Genomic DNA, 21914 nt, shown 5'->3' with positions numbered 1-21914 from the left:
ACTCCTGGCACCAATGCATTCTGACAGGGCTCATGTTGCATACCATATGTGGAGGAAGCCAAGGTTTTACATGTGCGGGGGCCTTCCTCAACTGCTTATCTTTACTTTTGACAGGCTGTTATTGTTCAGCTCAAAAACTATGGAAAGCAATTGCTTATGATTTTCACACGCAAACCATTTATTTATCTTAAATCAAAAACTCAATATTCAGTTGAATCCATGAAGTTTCCAAGGGCCTGCCTCACCGAGAACCAGGTCCAATTTAACGAAGTACTGATATTCCTACACTCTGAAAAAGATAATAAAATAAAGTTATTGTATTCCACCAGCACTACCTATCACTGTAACTATTGTTGTTTAATAAGCAAGTGCATGATAAGGAAATATTTTGCTGCTCCATTTTACAAATAGAGGCAAAAGGATTTTGTGTTGCATAGAAAGCACACACTAGCAAGAAATGGAGATGGTCTACCCACTTAACTGAATGAAATGGTGAAATTCAGCCATTTGAAAATGTTAGCATCTAAGCAAAATTGACTTGGTTGCCTTTACACATCACGGCTCCAATTTCTATATGCTCCGTTATAATTATGTTCCTTTATTTATTAGTTTCATATTTCAAATGTTTTTTCTAAAGAGTAAACAATCAGAGACGCATGTCTGCTTTACTTTGTTGTTAATGTGTAATATACTGATGAGCTGATTTAATTATTGGTAGGTGGAATTGAGCTAAGTAGGGGGAAGGAGGTCTGTCAAGCTACAGCAGTCTAGAAATCGAATTTTTAGAAAGGATAAAGAGGAGTTTACAGAGTAAATATATGTAAGATTGGAAACTAAAATCTACTCTGACCACCCTTTAAGGGTTTAAGCAACAAAACATTTTATTTTTTTATTTTTAACTAAGTAGACAAGCTCCCTAATAGGAAGGCGGCAACCCAGGAGGCAACCCACGCAACCTGCTGCGCTCTGCTTCTCATCAGGGTTAATGTTGCTGTACTGACTCAGCTTGCCCCCCTGACTTCAAATGGCTCAGACTAATGTCCTAGGACAGCGTATTTCAAACTGGGGGTCCTGACTGAAAAGGGGGATCACGTGATCATAAAAAATAACCTTCGATTAGGGCTTCTGATTTTTTATTTTAACCAATAAAACACATGATACAAAAATGGAAACAATGGAAATGGTTACTCAAATCATGTGGACCTTTCTCATTTAAAAAAAACAAACAAACACACCTTTCCCAGTGCAGCTGGGCAATGTCCCTCCTTCCTGATTTAACTATCATGAATTCATTCAGAATACTTTAAACACACCCAACTACTGAATGGCAGCAAATTCTACATTACTACTGGAGATTCTGCTTGCGAGATTTAAAAAGAGATTACAATTACAATAGAAGGCCTGTTCGCAGGATTTAAAGCTGTATTATAATTAGATAGTGAGAATTTAAAACAGAATTGTAAATTGTGGCAAAATGTAAAAAAATGCAGATGCACAAAAACCCCAGAAGAATGTGCCCGTGACCATGAGGTTTTAGTTGTGTAAAACAGCAAAGGAAAGAAGGCACAACTAAAATGTGCAAATACTGTCTGTCAAGTTATTATTATTGGTGACAGAAAAAAATGCCCAAGCATTTTAGAAAGTAATTGAAAGCAATAATTTCATACAGTGCCTTTTAACATTATTTAGACCCTCACTCAACAGTTTCCTCCTTGCCCAGCCGCTCAGTTTGGAGGGACGGCCTGATCTAGGCTGAGTGTCTGGGTGGTACAATGCACCTTCCATTTCTTGATGATTGAGTAGACTGTGCTCAAAGGGATATTCAGAGACTTTGATATTTTTTTGTACCCTTCTCCTGATCTGTGCTTTTCAATGACTTTATCCCTGGCTTGTTTTGAAAGCTCCTTGGTCTATATGGTTGAGTCTTTGTTTGAAATTCACTCCCTGACCAAGGAACCTCACAGAGACTGGTGTTTTTATTCTGAAATCATGAGAACCACTAATATTGCACACAGACAGAGGCCATTCAAGTAATTGTGTGGCTCGTTAAGGTCATTTTGTGCACCTGAATTAATTTAGGTTTGCCACAGCAAAGGGTTTGAATACTTATGCAATCATGACTTTTCCATTTTTATTTCATATTAATTATCTATTTATTTCTTTCTTTTAGTTTTTGCTTTGAATGTGTGGAGTAGGATGTGTATGTAACACATATTAATTCCCACTTCAAAGTGTCATGACTGCAAGCCTTAAAGCAACAAAATGTGAAAACTGTGAGAGGGTCTGAATACTTTTACAAGGCACTGTACAAAACGAAAGCCCTGGAAAAATATATATATATATATATATATATATATATATATATATATATATATATATATATATATATATATATATATATACACACACACACACATAAACTAAAAAAAAAAAAAAAAAAGATAAAAAAAAAAAAAAAAACATATTTCCTATTTAACCCTCCTATTAGGTGTCGGGTCTATTTGACCCGACTCTAGTTTCCAATTAGTTTAAATGCTATTTTTCTTTTCATTTTCTGTATAATATTTTATAACTTTTCCTAAGTTGGAGTCATGAACTTATACACAGAAAACAGAACCTTTCAGATGTGTATTGTTTTTTTAGAACAGGTCATGTATACAAATAAGATGTTTCGGGTCACTGTGACCCATGGCATTTATCTGTGTAGATTTGTGTGCAGGAATAAAACAAACTTCTTCAATTTGTTATTTTTATTATTATTATTATTATTATTATTATATTATTATTATTATTATTATTATTATTATTATTATTATTATATTTGTATTATTATCTCTGGAAATGGCTGCACCTCTCTGGAGATACTTATAAACAAAAAAACAAACAATATATATCTACAAGGCAGAGGCTAATTTTCACTGTCAGTAATGCAAAAGCAATTCACTTGTAAAGACACTCCAAAATAAGGAGCCCCCTGGTTGGTAGTCAATTAAATTTTATCACTGCTCCTGGACTAAAGATCATAAAAGAGTAAAACCGCTCAAATGTCATTGTATTATCCACCCCTTCAACCTGGATAAAGAGGGAAAAAAGGCACATAAAATATGAGTATGACCTGAAATGTGCTAAATGCAACACCACCTCTGATGGAGTAGAAAAAAAAAACTATATACTTAGTCACTAGTTCATGCAGACAATTTAGACTTGCTCCTTTTCGATGATTATTTTTATCAGGGGCTCACAAAATGCTGCAACTTTATTTTTTTATTTTTAATTTATCATGCGCCCTGATAACTGTACAACTGGCTGCAGGGGATTTGCTGTAAAATGTGAATATTTTAAATTTATTCTGACCAAATGTGACCGCAGCAAATGAACCAGGCATCAATTCTACCCGACTCTCTTCTATTGGTGACTTTGGATACCAGTATCTCAGCCCCATTCCACCACAACCACGCTGACAACTGGGCAGAAACCACTCAAACTAAAATTGCCAAAACCTGTTGTACAATTAACAGGTTGCATGGTGTTCCAACGAAGAACCACAGTCAAATATGCTTCGTTATAGTTCTTCTCTTTTTTTTCGACTTTATAATAACTTTCATTTCTAGACTGTACTAGGCTAAACTTATATGGCTGTTTTCACACACCCAGATTAGTGCTAATCTTGGACAACACAATGTTAATTTAGGTAAGGTTGTCCAAGAATAATGCTAACTGGGGTCGGTGAAACCACCTGATAAAGTACACAATAATGTTGAACCATAGGAGCCAACTAATTATTCCTCAAAAATGAAATACAAAAACAGCTAACAAGAGACCCTTTATTAGAGTGAATGTTATTTAATTCCTTCAAAAAGTAACACAAGTACTTGTCCTAACAGTTTCTCAACTGAATTGCTCAAGCAAGAAGCAGCCAGTCTTGAACAATGTCAGTGTGCCTTGTATTTTCCTCAAAGGACGACCTTCAGATTTTCAGCAGCAGGCAAGCAGAAAAATCCTCTTCATTTTCTTTCATATTTATTTAGTACCTTGTCTTTAAAAGAACCATGCAATCTCAATTCATGCATGCGTGTGGAACAGAGTCACAAAGGAAATACATTAATTTTAAGGTTAGTATCCTGTGTTTTTTTGTTAGCAGGTTAATTTTCATATTACGTGACTTCAGTCAACAGCAATACAATCAAAATATAAAACATTCTTGAGACACTGAATCCATTAAGGACATTATCCTGAACAAAATGATATTTGCATGTTTGTAGTACATTTCACTGCAGGGTGCCATAATAAATGTTAAAGTTTTCAGTGAAAACACTGATGTTTAAAAAAAAGTCATATTTAAAAAACTAGATGCTCTAATGAACTCAAAAAAAAATGGAATCTACGTTATGGTGTTCTTGAAGTAGCGACACACATGGAGCAACAATCAAATTCATTTTCTAGTATCACTCTTGGTTTGGATACAAGCTTGCCTGAAGATAAAATTTAGCACCAGCTTTCCGCTGGTGATACTGGACGGCTCCAGTAGTTTTGGATAGTGCTGGGACTAACATGGAATTTTCATGTTCAGATATCCATTCAAGATTCAGACAAGTATTCAGATATTCATTCATTTGCAAAACATGCAACTGGAAATTAACCATAATTCAACAATCACTTCCCATCATTCATCTACCCTTGAAACAACTCTGCTCTTCATGTACTGGCATTTCACTTGCCAGTTTCCAATAGACAGTACATAAAAATCATATTTGTCTAGACAATGCACTATATTCATCTTTTGTGCTTCAATAAAAGTTTGTCTTCTCTGGAAAAAGAACAAACTGCCTATAGTACATTTTACATATTTAGAAGAGGTTTCATGTACCTTGCAGGGAGGTATTACAGTGTCCTGGACATCCTTGAGACTCATATCAAAAGGGGTGTCTATAAACATTCAATAATTTGCCTACGACGACGGTCAAAAGATTGAAAAGTAAGTTTTAAGATGCAGTGAAGACATGTTATTGTTTATCTTTCAAGCAAGCAGGTAATTTGTGGTATGTATTGCTATATTTACAAAAATCCAGGTAAACTCAATCCAAGTGAATAACCCTGACAATACAGCCAAATAGTGTGGGGATACCAACTCTAGGGCACTATGAGAATGTTCAGCTCATAATATCAGAGGTCACTATCAAAAAATAATTATTTAAGAGATATTTTACACCATCCACATTACTATTTTTTTTTTTTATTGTATACCTGTGTAGTTTCATATTAGGTGTGTTCTGTATAAATCACTAATGCTGTTTCTTCTTAGATTATTTGCCATGCTAACAAAATATTGCAGTAAAATTACTTCTGGAAAGACTCCTCATGGCTGATTGTGATAAAGTGCCCTGAAACCCACAAGTGAAGCACTGTGCACTGAAACCAGTGAAATTCTAACATGCCTCCCTACCTCCCAAGTAGTGATGCGCGATTAATCTACACTACAGTTAATTTCCAATTATTAAATTAAACACGGAAACTGACTTTGAATGATTAATAAACTGCACAATTTCGATTGATTATTAAACTATAAAACTTAACATCTTCTTTATAGTCACTCATCACAAAAGTTGCTTCCGCATTCCTGCCACTTTTGATTCCAGCAGTTCGTGTCAGGCAACCACTGAAGCGGCTCTCACTCTGGGATCTGTAGTCAAAGAGAACATCGAGACCTGCTCTCCTGTTAAAGCTCCCATAATGCATACAAAACGGCGTCATGAACAAGAACATACTTGTCAGAAATACATGGTGAACGAGTGTTTAAATACTGTATCTCTACCTTATAAAATGACATTTCATTCCACAAGAAAAAAGTGTTGGATATTAAAATATATAAATATAGGGTCAGTCCATATCAGATCAATCACCATCGAAACTGATGGTTCACGGATTTTGATATAAAAATGTATTTATAAGTGAGCTATCGAAAGTTATTGTATTGTTTTACTGGGACTTTTGGGGTCTACAAGAGCTACTTCCTTGTAGTGACCCCTGGGCAGCATCTCTGATGGCAAAAAGCTCTTCAAATCGAACTTACCATGCAATGCTTAAGCAAAGCAATGTTGGGCTTGGTTAGTACTTGGATGGAAGACCACCTGGAAATACTGAGTGCTGTAGGCTGCATGTGAAGCTCATACGAATGTGTGTGTGTGTATATATATATATATATATATATATATATATATATATATATATATATATATATATATATATATATATATATATATACACACACACACACACACACACTGGGACTTTCAGTTGTATGTATCTGTTATTGTTGTCTTGGTTTCCATTTTAGTTTAGACAGTGAGGCAGGTTAAGAAAATTACTTTTTTCTTTTAAATACACAAAAATGTTTCAAATTACTATTTCTTATATTATAAAAGGGTAATTGACCAATTCCTGCACTAGCCAACTACTTCTCGACATAGCAATCCAGTGACTTGGTGGCAAGAAAACAGAACCAGACTCCCCAAGCTGGCAAAAGCAGCACAGTCCCTGTTGTGCATTCCAGCAACAGCTGTTCCCAGTGAAAGAGCATGTCTTTCCTGAGGAGGAAACATAGTGACAACTCGAAGAGAGATTCTGGCACCAGAAACTGTGCAAGAGCTACTGTCCGTCCAGGAGAACTTGCTTTCTTAAGAAATTAAACATGACAAAAAGTCTGTTGACCTGTGGTCATTGTTTTTTTGTATTGTATTGTTTTCGCCACCTCAGCAGGTCATCGTTGGTTCGATTATTTATTTATATTGATCTGCACGTATGTCAGATTGAGTGTGCTCTTCTTTATTTAAAAATTATTTCTGTGAAGTGACATTGTTTATATATTGGTTATGCTGCTTTAGAGGTGTCTTCAATATAATGCATAATGTATGTTTTGTAGGTTTGCAAGTGCTGTTGAAAAAAGTTATTGAAGTTGTATAGTAGTTTTTAATTAGAAAACAAAAGCATTTAAAATCATTTTTCTGACCTCCCCCCCCCCCCCCCCCCCCCCCCCCCCCCCCCCCCCCCCCCCCCCCCCCCCCCCCCCCCCCCCCCCCCCACCCCCCCCCCCCCCCCACCCCCCCCCCCCCCCCCCCCCCCCCCACCCCCCCCATCAATGATCAATATGGATTATTTTCCAATATCTAACTGATAATCGAATCGACTTGTAAAAGTGATAATCGCTCATCATGCACTAAAACACTTTGGACTCAGTTGGCTAAAGTCCTTAAAGTAACAACTCAAATAATAATCTAAGCAGAAACAACTATAGATTACCATACAGAACACCCATAATATAAAGCAGAGGATATAAATCATCCCTTCAATTAACATGTAAAACCTGACACTAAAACACCTACTATTCAAATTGGTAAAGGTGTAAAAGAAGGTATCTTATCCGCTTAGATTATAAATAGCTAATTACTGACCAGAGAAATAAACACAGTTACTCATAATACCCACTTATTCAAAACTTTTTTTTTTTATTTTGCTGTTCTCCACCAGCAGCCTAGATTCGAGCCTGCGAGGACATAGATCTCTGTGCTGAAGCCAGGCATTGACTTTTATCACTAATCCATGGCAGCATTTTCGTTCGGTTTCAGTATCATATATTCTACTCGTTTTAAAAAACTAAACTCAGAAATCTCGGTCCTGCGTACTTTTATCATAAGATGGACAAATAATGATAACAAACACTGGATTACAATGTGGAATAGTATTTCCTACCGTTTTGGTTTCATTGTGGTGAAAATAAGGAAATTAAAGGGACAGTGTTTGTTGTTGTTTGTTTGCTGATGCGACTAAACCACACAAATCACCTAATAAGGGCATTGCAGCAATCGAGAAGGACACCCACAGCAATTGCTGCATGACCAGCATTATATAGGTAGGTATATACCGTATTCCTTTAAAATTTAAGGCACATCCCAAATTTCCCACCTTCAATTTGAGGAAAAAGATAGGAAAAAATCATAAACAACTGCCTTCTGAATGAAATTACATGTTTCAGATGTGGTGACTTGCAGCCTAAATGGATTCTCTTCAGCCCAGACATGAGCTGCCCATATCTAGCCGACTCCCTCTCTATCACGTCATTTTTCAAGAAAGGGGGAACGTTAGAGAGAGTAATTTTCCTAGCAGGGGCAGCTAAAGGAATTACTGGTAGAAAAGTGTTATTCACAACAATACTCTTTTCTACAACCAAAGATACTAGTTTGACTGAACCTAAAAAAAAATTAAAAAAAAACTACAAATGCGAAAATCTGATTTTATGTTTTCAAAGCCCACCAAATCCCCAATAGCAAGCACATGTTCCTCCAAAGGGACAAAACCCTCAGCGGAAACTTTGACTCTGTGTCAGCGGGTTAACCTTTCAAAAGAAAAGTTTGGAGGCGGCCTCCTCCTGTCCAAGCCATCCTACCCGCTGCCGCTGACAGACCATCAGCTCAGCACAGTAAAACTGCTTAACAGTACACTAAATACATGCAAACCAGTATAAAAGACAAAAAACAATTAAAAAAATAAAAACACAAAGAGGAAAAGGCTGACAAACCTGCCAGCAGCTCTCACACACACCCCATCATTGCACTCCGCCAGACAAAACAAACTGCTTGATAGATAAATAGATAGATAGATAGATAGATAGATAGATAGATACACACAATACATTGTGACTAGTTTCAATTATTAAAAGCCCTAAGCACCCCATGATAACATATTTTTATTATTTATTTAAAATGTTTATATAGTACCACTCTCCAATTGGTATTGGAGCAATGTACAAAGTAAAAAACATTAAAATCATTTAACATATAGTACCATATGATAAAAGCAAAGTACATCATAAATAATATACAAAGAGTACAGTACAATGTAAACATATTGCACAAGATTACACTTTAAAGTCATGTATTAGATTATTGAAACCATTCCAGTGCTCTAAAGTTACACAAATATTCTTTGATAAAGCAACGTTTTTAATTGCTTTCTAAACTTAAGGCTAGAAGAGGTTCTAATTTCCACTGGCAACACATTCCATAAATAAACTTCTCTGGCCTGAAAGGTGCGGTCTCCAAAATTAACTCGGGAGGTCAGGGGTTATGGAGGGAACCATTCAACGTAAATTGGTTCTAACACGAAAAAAAGCTTGATGGTAGGCTGGTCCACCTGCATTTAATGCTTTATAAAGTCAGTGTAACTCCGTCAGAAGTGTGAGCCACATATTTTGGATCCTCTGAAGTCTATTAAGCTGGACCACAGGAAGGCCAGACTAAAGGGAGTTGCAGTAGTCCAGCTTAGGGTTAAAAGTATTTGCACAACTGTCCGAAAAAGGGAACCTGACAAAAATGGTTTAATAACTTTTACTCCAATACCTCTCCTCAGCCAGCTCCCAGCTCATTTATCATCTGCTGCTGAATGAGCCCCATGGTATCTCAGACAACCCATGCCATTTTTGTGTGTGTGTATTGTCACAGATCTAGTTAAAGTCCTTAGGCTTGGTCGGATGTGGAAAATATTCAAAATAGGCACAGGTGTTCAGGCAGGATCTTTGTCTAGTTTAGTGGTGGAAATACCAACTGGCTGTAATTATGATTCTCAAGTGTGGCAGTCTGGAGACATGGAAGTGAGCCAATATTCTGTCCAGAGCATTACAATGGCTTGTGGAGTCACCTCTGTGAACAAATAGAAATGGACAAGTACAGGACTTTCCAAAACTGTTCTGCAGGAGATTCGAATAGATTTGGGCTAAGGATAATATATTCCAGGAAGACGAGGGCCACCCTAAGACAAAAAGATTGCAACTGTGGCAGATGTCTGAAAAGAAAGGAAAACGCTAAGGGAGATTGTAAAGCCTGTTTTCCTAGATGGGAACATGCCAATGCAGAATTAGCTCAGGAAAACCGATCCATATTCCTAATGGAAAATAAATAGCGAGGGTAACTTGTCTTAAGTGCACAAATCACTCAGAATGGGCAGCAGTTGAAATCACAGAATGTATCAAATGTAGGGAGCACACAGAGGAAGTCTCAACACATTACAGAGGTCAGCCGGAATTGGATTGGCATGCCAGTGATGCTAAATACTGGATGTCGGAGCCAGTTCTGCTACCTTCCTTGGAGGAAAAGGGATCCTAACCAAATCCAGATTCCACGGAATCCAGCTTAAATCAAAGAAAAGCTGGCATTTCCTCCAAATAACAGCTTTTTCTTAGAATTACCACATTCAACTTTTTGTGAACTAATCGGGTGATGTTTTGCTTAATTACAATATAACAAACTTTCCATTAACTAAAACCATAGTGTTTCTTGGACTTGCAACATGACCTTACTGTTGCGGTCTGGTGATGTTCTTCTGAGAGTTACCACTAAAATAGGATTAAAAAGTAACTGTCAGCTTGCTAAAATTTTTATTCTCATTAAGGCATTGAAAAACATATTACTCATTTAAACCAAGCTAACGCATTATATGTCTTTTTTTTAATCAAGATTTGAGTAATGTATTGTAGGTAGATCAGCTTTCAACCACATACCATAAGTGGATGCAGTGATGTCAATTAAGATTCTTAACAAACATAGTCTCTCCGAAGGAGACTGTTATCATCTAGTACTAAACTTTTAAAACAGGATTGCGCTATTAAAGGATAAGATTATGCTTTAAACTAAAAATATTTTTTAATTGAGAGTGTGCATTTTTAATAAACAAAGGAGGTGGTTATCCTCCTATAATTATTGTCAGGACTGTTTTTTTGGTCTTCTTAAAAGGTCTATCAGGCTGCTTAAACTCATTTCACTCAAGCCCAGAGCACAAATATATAATCCATCGGGAGCTGTAAACCTCCTGTGCCCTCCCTCATGAGGCACGAACATGACAGTATGTTGATTTGTATGTCAGAAGTGGCAGGTGTAATATGACCTTACTGCAACAGATGAAACAAAGGTAACTTGAGAATGACAGCCCTTTCTTCTCATGGTAATAAAGCAAACGTAATTAACAAAAGAACAATTGAATTAGTCGTAGTTGTTCAGAGTCTTACTATTATTGGTCAAATCAGTATTCAGCTTCAAGCAAATCCTCATAAAGCACATCGCTGTGATCTAACTTAAGGAAATTAAAGGAACGCTGTTCCCTGTAAACAAACAAAAAATCTATTTTTTTAACTTTTCCTCTTTTTATCCAGAATGACACTTTGACTCAAAGAAACATGCAGCACAAATGTTAACCTTAGTTGCAACACTGTAAACCACAGTGAATAAACAAGAGGTAAAGCTAGATACTGAAATGCTAGTATTGCTTTTAAAACCATCAGGATCAATGCCTGTTTGCGAAGTGTTCTCGGCGTGAAGTGTTCTAGCTATGAAGACCCTACAGTATGTGCCTTGAAAAACAAGGTTGTTCAGCACAAAGGGGATTTAAAAGGTCAGCAATAACATAAATTTAACTGGTTCAAGTAAGCACCTAACCATACACACACACACACATACACCAAGGGGTTGCTTTGATCAACCTATACTGTGCCCTGACAGAATAAGTCCCAGATGTATTAAAAGGTATTTTATGGCACCAGGAAATTCACCTGAATTGCATCAACCACTTATTTTTAAGTGCAATTCCTTAATAACCAAGGCTAGGCATTGGATGCAATTCAGGGTGATTCCCCAACACTGTTAAATGCTCTAAAAATGCAGCTGTGATTTATTCCAGCATGTCTAATCAAGCACTAAGCTATGGCAAGACTTAAATACTTCTAGGACTGCACTGGAAGGTAAGTTGAATATGGTCCCTCAGAGCCAGACTTTCCCACACGATCCTGATTTATATTCTACATACATACAAATGTGGCAGTTTAGTCACCAGTGACATTTCCTCCTGAACATGTTAGGCATCAGGTCACAAAACTATTGAAGTTTCTTTGTATTATATTTAAAAGTAGACGAGTAGGAATGGGAAGTAGAAACTATATAACCAGACATTCTTTCATGGAAGGGCAATGCCCACTAAAGCAGCATTTCTAACATATTTATATTCAGTCAAAGCTTAAGCTCTGAAGGACTTCTAAATCACACATATTTTCCACAAAGACCAATTCTACTAAACAACTTGCAATTCTACTAAACACTCAAAGCTAAGAAATTAAAATAACCTGCTAAATACTGATGTTTAAGACAGCACTTAAAGATAGGACATTTAAACAAATTGAATGACATGTATTCAGATATTTTAGCTTTATACTTCTGTATTTATAAAACTATTATGTTACCTGAAGTCAATATTCCCAGGGTGCTTATCCAATCATGTATTGCATTTACTTCAAGTTAATTTAAAACCTGTACTTCCGTCATCAAACAAGGCTACAAAAGTCAGATTCCCACGAAAGCAAAAAGTTCAGACTAAACCAATAACAATAAAACCCCATAAAGCAAGTTAATCCCAGTAAAATACAGTGTCAAAGTCACCTTGAACAAGTAGCCAAAAATGTTAGCTGGTTAATTCACAGTTCACTGTACGAATGCTTGTAATTACAAGATTATTGTTTAATCACATGTATTAGAATATACCCATACTACTGCTTAGTGGGTAGAACCTATTTTAAGATGCCACAGGTTTTAATATTAATATGGAAGCTACGTGATTTTGGTGATCCCATCGATCTTAGGTCACAACTTTGGTTGTCACAACATAGGCCCTACTAAATTCTGGTTACGGTGGTTGATGAGAATAAGCCTGCTTGAGCGTGTAGCCAGAACTAATAGCTGCTCACCTTTCACAAGCAGTACATTCACAAACACCAAAAGGAATAACCGCTCATTATTTTTAGTCATTCACAAAATGCTTTTTTGTCATTCATTCACTTCAGTTTTTCCTGCTTAGAGAAAGCTCTGACAAAAAGTTGCTCCTTTTGACAACTAACAGCTGTTTAAAGTAGCCTTACACTATAGCGGCTCTGTGGGTAACAGTTTTGCAAAGTTGTTAGGAGTAGCTAATTGCAGGTTGTTTTGTGCTGGCTACATCAAAAAAAGAAAAATGGTTTAAGGTAATTGCACATCGAACTCTGTTAATCTTTCTAAAGAATATATAGCTTTCCTGTAACAAATCCATTGAATGGTAAAGAGAACATAAACTGAAAATTACAGTCATTTCATTTCAAAACAAAAGAACACTAGGGACATTATCTTAAATATAATGTCTTTAATAAGTTGTTTACTGATCGAATTACAAAATCATGAAATGCATGCATCTCCAAAATTAACTTGCATAATAAGACCAGCAAGTCATTCAAAATGAATAATTTGCATATTCTCCCCATCTTTTGCTGCTGTGACAGAAAGAGAAGTTAGCATTCCATTGGCACAAGAACCAACAGTCTTGGGAAGGGGCAGCTGTTATCATTACTCTGTGGTTAAAGAGAACCTATTCAAAAAGGGACACTTTAGAGGAAGGGAGGGTCAAATAAAATAGTGCTGAATAAGTTTAGAGAAACAGGCATACCTGACCCTTCAACAAATAAATACACAGTAACACAATATTTGAGCTCAATTAGGGTTTTAATTTGGACCAGTAATAACGCACAGGAAACAAACAGTAATAAACCATTTCAATTGACAGTTACATTTCTTATTCTTTATTTATTTAGTTTTTGTTTGCTTTCTGACAACCTTGGTGAGGCAAAGCTGTGAAAGAATTAGGAACCAACAAGCATATTCAAATAAATAAATAAATAAATGGTGTGCTGTCTGAAAACAGAATTGTCAGTTGTTTTGAACCAATACATTTTGAACGTCTCTTACCAAACACAGTGCTTTATCTCACTGTTGCCCATTTCAGCCTCCTCACTGCTCTCACAGAAAATACTGCTTCAGCAAATGCAATTAATTCTGGAACTATGCGTCATCATTCTAATGTTTATCTCAAGGTCTGGTGCAAAAAAAAAAAAAAAAAAAAAAAAAAAAAAAAATTTATTGCATTTTAGTGAGAAAATATATGACAATGCTAGACAACATAGACCAATTGAACAGAGCAGCAACCCTATAATTAAAATGTAGCATGCAGCTGAAACAAAGATTTAACACAGTGCTACAGAATTCCTGTCATGGGACCATGATTTGTACCCACTCTGAACTCAGTTTAGTACTGTGTTTCTGCATATCCTGAGTGCAAAGCTGAAGGTCATTTTTCTTGCTGAAGGTATGAGGAGGATATAGATAGGGAAAAAATGAGTAAATATAGCAAATGCTTGAATGGAAAACCACGCCGTTTCGTGAGATACGCAGTCGGACAAGTTGCGCTTGTTCAATGTCAACTGTCTAATTGAATGTTCTGGGCTGTTCGGGACAAGCAAGTGGAATACATTCCAGAAATGGCAGGTGGAGTGTTTTGCCAAATCGGTCTTGATATTAACTGGGGTCTCTCATCAAGTTCCTATCCACCCAGCCAAACTATAAGAACAGCCTCTGCGCGCCATGAATGAATAAAGCATTGTATGTTTAAATGGCTTCAAAATGTTGAAAAGTGTTCTGTTTTTTTCATTTGAGGAACTTCCTAACCTGAAGCATTAAACCTCTTCAGAAAGGAAAAGGGTTAGGTTGTTAGGGTTATTTTAGTTTAACATGTTGGCAATCTTCTCAACGCCATTAAGACATTCACTGGTACAACTACATCACTGAGGGCGGTGGAGAAATATTTTGACTTGACGGTCAACTTCCATGATTTGGCCTTCTTTAAAACCAGTTTAAGCATATCACTCACTGAACTGGAACAAGCGGAGAGATTTGGCTGAGGACAAAGTGACAGTGTGCATACAGAAATCCAAACGTTGTGTTTTACAAACTGATTGAGTCCCTCTCAGTCAATGAAAATGCTCAACTCTTCAATGATGGTTTATGCCCACTAACTTACTAAGGAGAAAACAGTGTTAAATGTACACATTATCATGCAGACTGCAGTATTACATAATGTAAAGCCATGTAGATACACACATACATCTGGCAGTCCAACAGCATTCATATACCCTCCTTGTAGAAAAAGTTACTTATAAAATGTTAAAGCTAACTTGAAATCTGCAACTGTATAAAAGCTGAAAACAATTTTAAAAAGGCATAATTAAGCAAATTATCAGTTCAATTAAGGGTCTAGTAATTGAGAGCTCAGTTGGAATGAAAACTAGCAGATAGGAAACCACTGGTTTATATGATATTATGAAAGGGCAACCCTAAACTGAAAATATTATATAATTGGATTAGGCCTCGAGGCATCCGAAAACTACTGCAGGACTTAAACACAGCTCCCAAAAGACGTAAAACAGGAAGAAAGGGACAACAACAAAAAAACATGGATAGAAAAAGAGTGTGACAGATATTAAGTGGAGGTACGAAAAATGGAAACTATCCTCCTGAGCCAAGGCATCTATTTCAATCTGATCCAAATTACAGGGGTTATCATCATTGACCAGACAGGACAAAGTTCTCAGGGAAATATGTTGCAGAAACCATATTTACTATTACTGTTTGAAACCTAAATTATTAATAAGGGGTCACTCATATTTACTTCAGAAGTACCAAATCCAGGAAGCCTTGGAACACATTTTAGAAATAGGTTAGTTCTAGTAGTATTAGGATCATTGCAATCTAATCTGCCAGAACCGTTTCACAATTTACTTTTAAATAGGTGTCATGGGAATGAAGGCCCTCTTTCAGATTACTCTGTAGCAGCATGAATAATGATGTTGAAAGGCAGATATACGAGTTCTTCTATAGTCTCTGCTCATCACTATAGCCATTTTTACACTGAAAAAAATGTACTATTTGAACACTTAATGGTCTAAAAATAGGTATTTCAAGATATTTCACAATGAAACAATTATTAAAAGCAGAAAAAAACACTAACTCTCAAAACTCATAATTTTCCCTAGAGTTATTATACAACAAATGTTCTTAAATATTTAAATGCTTACCTGAAAAACAGTAACTGCTAAATTGTAGAAAACTTTGTTTTTTTATGTCCACCTTTTCACAAGATTCAATTTTTTCACCGTCAGTGTATTACCACACAAAATAAAAGCATAAATATATGTAAACATAACAACAGACAAGTGAAATGTCCCCTTCTTGTTGGACAGAGCAATCTTTAGCAGAAAAAATTCTGATCTTTGATGCAGCTGGTGTCTTTTTCATTACAGACATTTTAAAGAAATTGTGCCGCTCTATGCAGTTTGTTCAAATCATTTACGGGAAGCAAACTAAACCGCCTGCCAAGTTCCTAATGCAGTGTAACAGGTAGTGCATCAATAATTGTGTATTTATTTTAAAGGGGCAATGCGTGCATTTCATAGAAATGTACCCATTGTAACAGGCATGCTATTTTCAAGGAATGCTTTTTTTCCTCGCCTCTTTCCTTTCTGCAACCTAATGGAAATTATTTTAGTTTTTAATTTCCACAACATCCAACCTTAAAGGGTACATAAGGACTCTTTGTTTAACTTTTAAAAGTGCAATTCAGTATATACAGCTATGTCCAAATGTTTTGCATTACACTATAGAATTTTTTTTCATATACTTATCAAAATACTAACAAAAACTGAAAAATGTGACATTTAAAAAAAAAATAACATAAAATACTTTACTACTGTTATGGCTTCCAGTAGACTTTGGCAATATCATTTTATAGTTTATTTGATTGCATGATGTTAAATAAAACATAAAAAATTGTGTTCATAGCTTTTTTTTTTTTTTTTTTTTTTGTCTCAATCCCAAAACTCTAGGTGGTGCTAAACATTTGGCCATAGCTGTAGATTTTAGTATATATTTACACATACACTGGAACAAAAAACTAAATGCAAGCCCCTAGTTGGGTTAAATCTGTATTAATGGTAGTTAGAACATTCACCTGCTTTGACCAGCCAATAAAACCTAGTACTGCTAGATTTTTTCCTAAACAAAATGAATGACAGAGAAACTGTGAATAAGCAGCCACAAATGTGCAGTCTTTTGACTGGTTCATTCCAGTTTTACAGTAACTACTGTACACTACATGAACGAAATGGAAATAATCAACCCCTTGTATACATTGATAAAGCACTTAAGATTGTCAGCGATTACACCATCACTCTAGAATGCTTCCACCACTGCTTCTGTCAAACCAAGTCTACCTAGAAAAAGAATTAGGATAAATTAGTTAATAGACCTATACAACAGAAATCCATTTTGAATGGACGTGAAATTCAAGCTGGCTTCCTATTCATTCAATTAACCATCTGAAGCATACACTGGCACATCTGGACCATGCAAAACACCAAGTCCCCACGTACCCCTACAGTTATTCTAATGAATTAATGCAATGCTCATGAAATAATTAGCATTGATATGCATGTATTAAAAAATAAATAAATATGAAAATATAAATCCCATTGCGTAGCAACAAAATAAAAGGGCCTGTTGAAACATTGCTATGTTCAAAGCATTACCACATTCAACCTGCTATAATACAGAAAATAATCTTATAATTTAAGCAGAGACAATAAATCTGTGTTATCTGAAAAAAAAAACTACCACTCGTCAGCAGCAAGATTGAATGTGAGTGATTGAATTTCAGAAGGAGAAGCTATTTATACAAACATTACAATTTTTTTTTTTAAATTTAGAGTGACCAGTTGTTATTCCCCCCCCCCCCCCCCCCCCCCCCCCCCAAAAAAAAAAAAAAAACTGTGCTCCCTATTATGTTTTTTTTCTCCTCACTGCAGTGAGTCCCCACACAGCACATGGCGTTCTCACAAGCCTAAAGCCAGAATCGATTCTACTCCAAGCAATCCAGAGCAGAGGTGGGCAGGCTACCGATCCCAGAGAACAGAGATCAGCCCTGCTTTTTATCCACTCTGAATGTGCTCAGTGTCTGGCCAGTAGGGTTCTCTGTTGCGTGATGAGGAAAAGCAAACCCTGCAGGTTTCCCATACCCCACATCAGAGCCAATGTGATGCCCCCTTCAGAGTCCCCAGAAATTTTGAGCCTCTTTGCACAGCCCGGCCATGAACTGGTGCCGTCCAGGCTGTATGACTCATCCTGTGCTCCCAGTGGCAGCCCTTTAACTGGATGAGCCACTCGGGGACCCCAAAGTAAACACTACTTCATTTAAGCAAATCAATTACCAATATGGAAGAAGATCACAGGGGTAAAGTACTGCAAGCAATAACATGTACTCATTCTTTTGAAAATAAAATAGCAATGCTCAATTCATGTAGATACTTTGGTCTGTAAAATACAGGATTCTTTAAAATGTACAAGTCTCTCAGTGTACAAATGACGGTAAATGTCTGTATAACACAAGGGAGAACCATTTTTAAAGACTCAAATGTGCATGCTATTTAGATCCATCACAGTTTAGATTTCTGGAGAAAAAAAAAAAGTTGAAAATCATAGACGTCAATGCACTAATTTCAAATATAAGGCACATCCGCCAGACTGCCACATGTACATTTTATGTCCGGACCTGCTATTGCTTTATAATAGCCTGCTGTATTCAAATGAAAATAACACATGCATCAACATTAATTTTGATTACAAGGTAATATTTTCCCCACATAATCTCCTTGAGTGTACAGCTGTAATAACGCCTAATACAGAGCATTCCTTAAGAATACAATTGCTGGAGTGTGACCTGCAAATGAGTTAATGAAACTAATGACTAGTTTAGTACCCCTTAATGGTAACCTTGTCTTAATGCCTAAACCAACTGTTATAAATGAAGGTCATCCATAAGGTAATAAACACTTACATAAGTGCATACACACATACTGTAGGTGTATTAGTTCTCCATTCACCACCACCCCCCCCCCCCCCCCCCCAAAAAAATATTGTACAAACTTAAATCTTGCACAAATACTTTTGAATTCCCAGTGTGTGAATGTCCAACTTTAAAAGGTGATGGCCCAAACAGCTGAATAGATTAATTGCAAATGCATCCAATGATCTACAAGAGATCATCAATCTTTATCACAGACACCGGCTTCAAGATTAGGATTGAACAGTATTTATTTACCTATACACATAAATAACAACAGTGCATATACATTTCAAGTTCCTATTTCCTAAGGCACTGTACATAGACTATTGAGAAAGCTAGCTAGATCAAATTAAGACCCTAAAAGCTTTTCTTAACACGTTAAACAAGTTTTAAAATTGCATTAATGTATACTCGTAGACCAATTGTAACTGTATATAATGAGTGAGATAATGACATAGGTTTATTTAGACCTTAAATGGATGGGTTTACACAGGGGTGTGTATTGTTGCATTTAAACTGGAGATCATCCATTAACAGCAACAATACAAATTGGTAGACAATACAAATTGGTTAGAAGAATAATAACATATCGCAACGTTTTATTTAGAATCCGTTTTATTTAGAATTCCTTAAAAACTGCTTTTCAAGTCAACTGATTCTTTTTTTTTTTTTTTTTTTTTTTTTTTTAAGAATGACAGAAATTCTGATGTTGAATTTTGTATCAATTTACATGCATTCTTATTGAACATAAACTATCGTACACAAACGCATATTTGTTCATTCTGGGATGACAGGAAAATACTTGTTCAACTCCTAACACTGGAATGTATTTGAGCTCTTGATTTTCCATATAACTTGTATATGTCGACAACACTCACATTATAATTGTCATTATTGGATCTAACACACTTTATGGACATTGTGAAAATGCACAAAGTAGCAATTAATCTCTCTCCTAATGCGTACTGTATACCGTACGGACTGTGATTTCTAACATAGCAGATAATGCATATAGACAGACGAGGAAATAGCACTTGCACACGTCTCGTGCAGTGCAATCCACCTACAGAACATCCCGGAATATTAACAACAATATCAAAGAAAACGGTTTAATAGTGGAAGTGACAGGCTCAAAAGCGTGTAAATACTGCCCGCACTTCCTACTTTTGCCAATGCAGCTACACCCTTTTCATTGCAAACTGTGTTATTAAGATTTCTGTTCACAGTATAGCAAAAAAAAAAAAAAAAAAAAAAAAGGAGCGATGGACTCCATAGTTTTACAATCAGCAGTGGCTGTACATCCAATGACACAAGAATAACATCAGTACTTACGTTTCACCGCCCTCTCCGTCGTTGACAACTTCTCTTCATTCGGCTTATTTTCGGACATTTCCAGCGTAATATTTTAATCAAATTTAAACTTCAGCTGCAAATGTTCCTGTATAGTCCTTTCTTAATATATTAGATCTTCCCCAAGTGGGAACGCCCCTCGTCCTTCTTTTGATTATTTCAGTTGTATTAGCCAAAAAAAAAAACACTTGCAACAATGTTACAAATTTCTACAGTAACCTCTCCCAATTGATTTACAGCTACACTGTATCTATCGCTCCGTGTACAACTCGACGTTCAGCCTAACTTGCAGTTTGTCTGTCCCGCCTCCCCTCGCCCTGTATTGGCTACGTGCCTCTTTTGTTTCTCTTACTGGAAGCCCTTCCTTGATGGTGTACGGGCGAGCAATCTGCCCATCACAGTATCATATGACCCTGGAATACATTTAAGGTTAGATTACACGGTGGGCTGGGTAAATAGTGTGTGTTCTTGCACAGGACTGTGCAATGCTGCAGAATGTAACCAGCAGCAGCGTCTGTCAGGGTGGCAGTGGTAATTAATAAACGCCCATATAAGCTCTGTATTTCGGTTGAGCGTGATGGGAGGCAAGTCAACCAGAAATTGATTGTACCCTCGGTGCACTGGTTGCCAGTTAGAAAAGGGAAACACGCTGCGGCATCATGGTTTCTACCAAGTTCCTTATAAATGTCTGTCATTGTTATTATTTTTAATGATGCAGGCTGAAATGTCAAACCGAGAAACAAACGCCTATGCTTATATTCTGGTGTTACTAGGATGCTTTAATTACGACATACGTTCTGTAAACTGGATAATATCGCACCACTTTGGTTAGGCATAGCGGCATGAGAATGGAGATCGTTGTGCAAACTTAAATAATATCTATCAAAATAATCTATCAAAATAATGTAGATCACGATTTCTATCTGTGAACAATTGTGTATGTTCTTTTTTTTTTTGTAAATCAATCGTAGCATGCTAAATGGACTGTATTTACGTTTACAGTACAGTATTGTATATCATAGACTGCACATATTTTGCACTAAATATCGCTCCTTGTCACGTTTTCAAATGGATGTTGTTCCAATGATGCCGGTATAATTTTGATTATATACCGTCATTGTTTCACTTAAAGCTAGCTGCGCTTTTCAGTGATCAAGTACCATTAATTAAATATTTAGCCCATGCAATTTCTGTTTTTTTTTTTTTTTTTTTTTTTTTTTTTTTTGTATATGCAGTAAGTGATTACATGTTCTACACGTTTCTTTTTTTTTTTTTTTTTTTTTTTTTTTTGTGTAGACAACCTTGACTCTTCTGGTAGGCCTACATTACACTAGAACACTGTAATGTTGTCCTTATTCACTTTTTAAAGCCAAAGACACAACATCTGAAGAATGGGCAAACGTGTATGCATTTTACAGTAGTACAATACTTGACCAAATGTGTATTCTTGACTGTTCTCAGATTATGCTGACCAGCATTGCTGCTTATTGACTTTTATTTTTGATGTGGAGGTTGGCTTCAGTATGGATTGCTGTTGAGGTGAACCAATTGCAGGCTTCATTTGATTGATGTCCCTTAGAATGCCGCAGAATGTTATTAAGTTCCTGCTAGGGCTCATGAATAATAGCTCAAATTCAGGGTGTAGGCATGTATCCAGAATAAAGGGTTCTGATCTTTAATCAAACATACTGTACAGTAGGATTGTCTGACAGCATCTAGCTTAGGAAACTATGAACAGTTCTTCACATATGGGCTAAAGGTAAGACAGTGACTAT

At 36.3% G+C, this 21914-nt stretch overlaps 1 protein-coding gene across 4 annotated transcripts in view; it reads right to left on the bottom strand.

The window, feature by feature from the left end:
- Positions 1-20447, bottom strand: part of LOC121321999 (serine/threonine-protein phosphatase 2B catalytic subunit alpha isoform-like) — a 147738-nt gene extending 127291 nt beyond the window's left edge. For 3 of the 4 annotated variants that reach the window (XM_041261417.1, XM_041261435.1, XM_041261426.1), the window contains exon 1: positions 20122-20447. In XM_041261417.1, coding sequence (XP_041117351.1) covers positions 20122-20179 — 58 coding nt within the window. In that variant the 5' untranslated portion in view covers positions 20180-20447. The remainder of the gene's footprint in view (positions 1-20121) is intronic. The other variant, XM_041261443.1, reaches the window with a different exon arrangement.
- Between the last annotated feature and the right edge of the window lie 1467 nt (positions 20448-21914).

Source organism: Polyodon spathula, chromosome 1 (assembly GCF_017654505.1).
Source record: "Polyodon spathula isolate WHYD16114869_AA chromosome 1, ASM1765450v1, whole genome shotgun sequence".
NCBI lineage: Eukaryota > Metazoa > Chordata > Actinopteri > Acipenseriformes > Polyodontidae > Polyodon > Polyodon spathula.
Note: the sequence above shows the minus strand (reverse complement) of the source record. Positions and strands in the feature narration are given on the sequence as shown.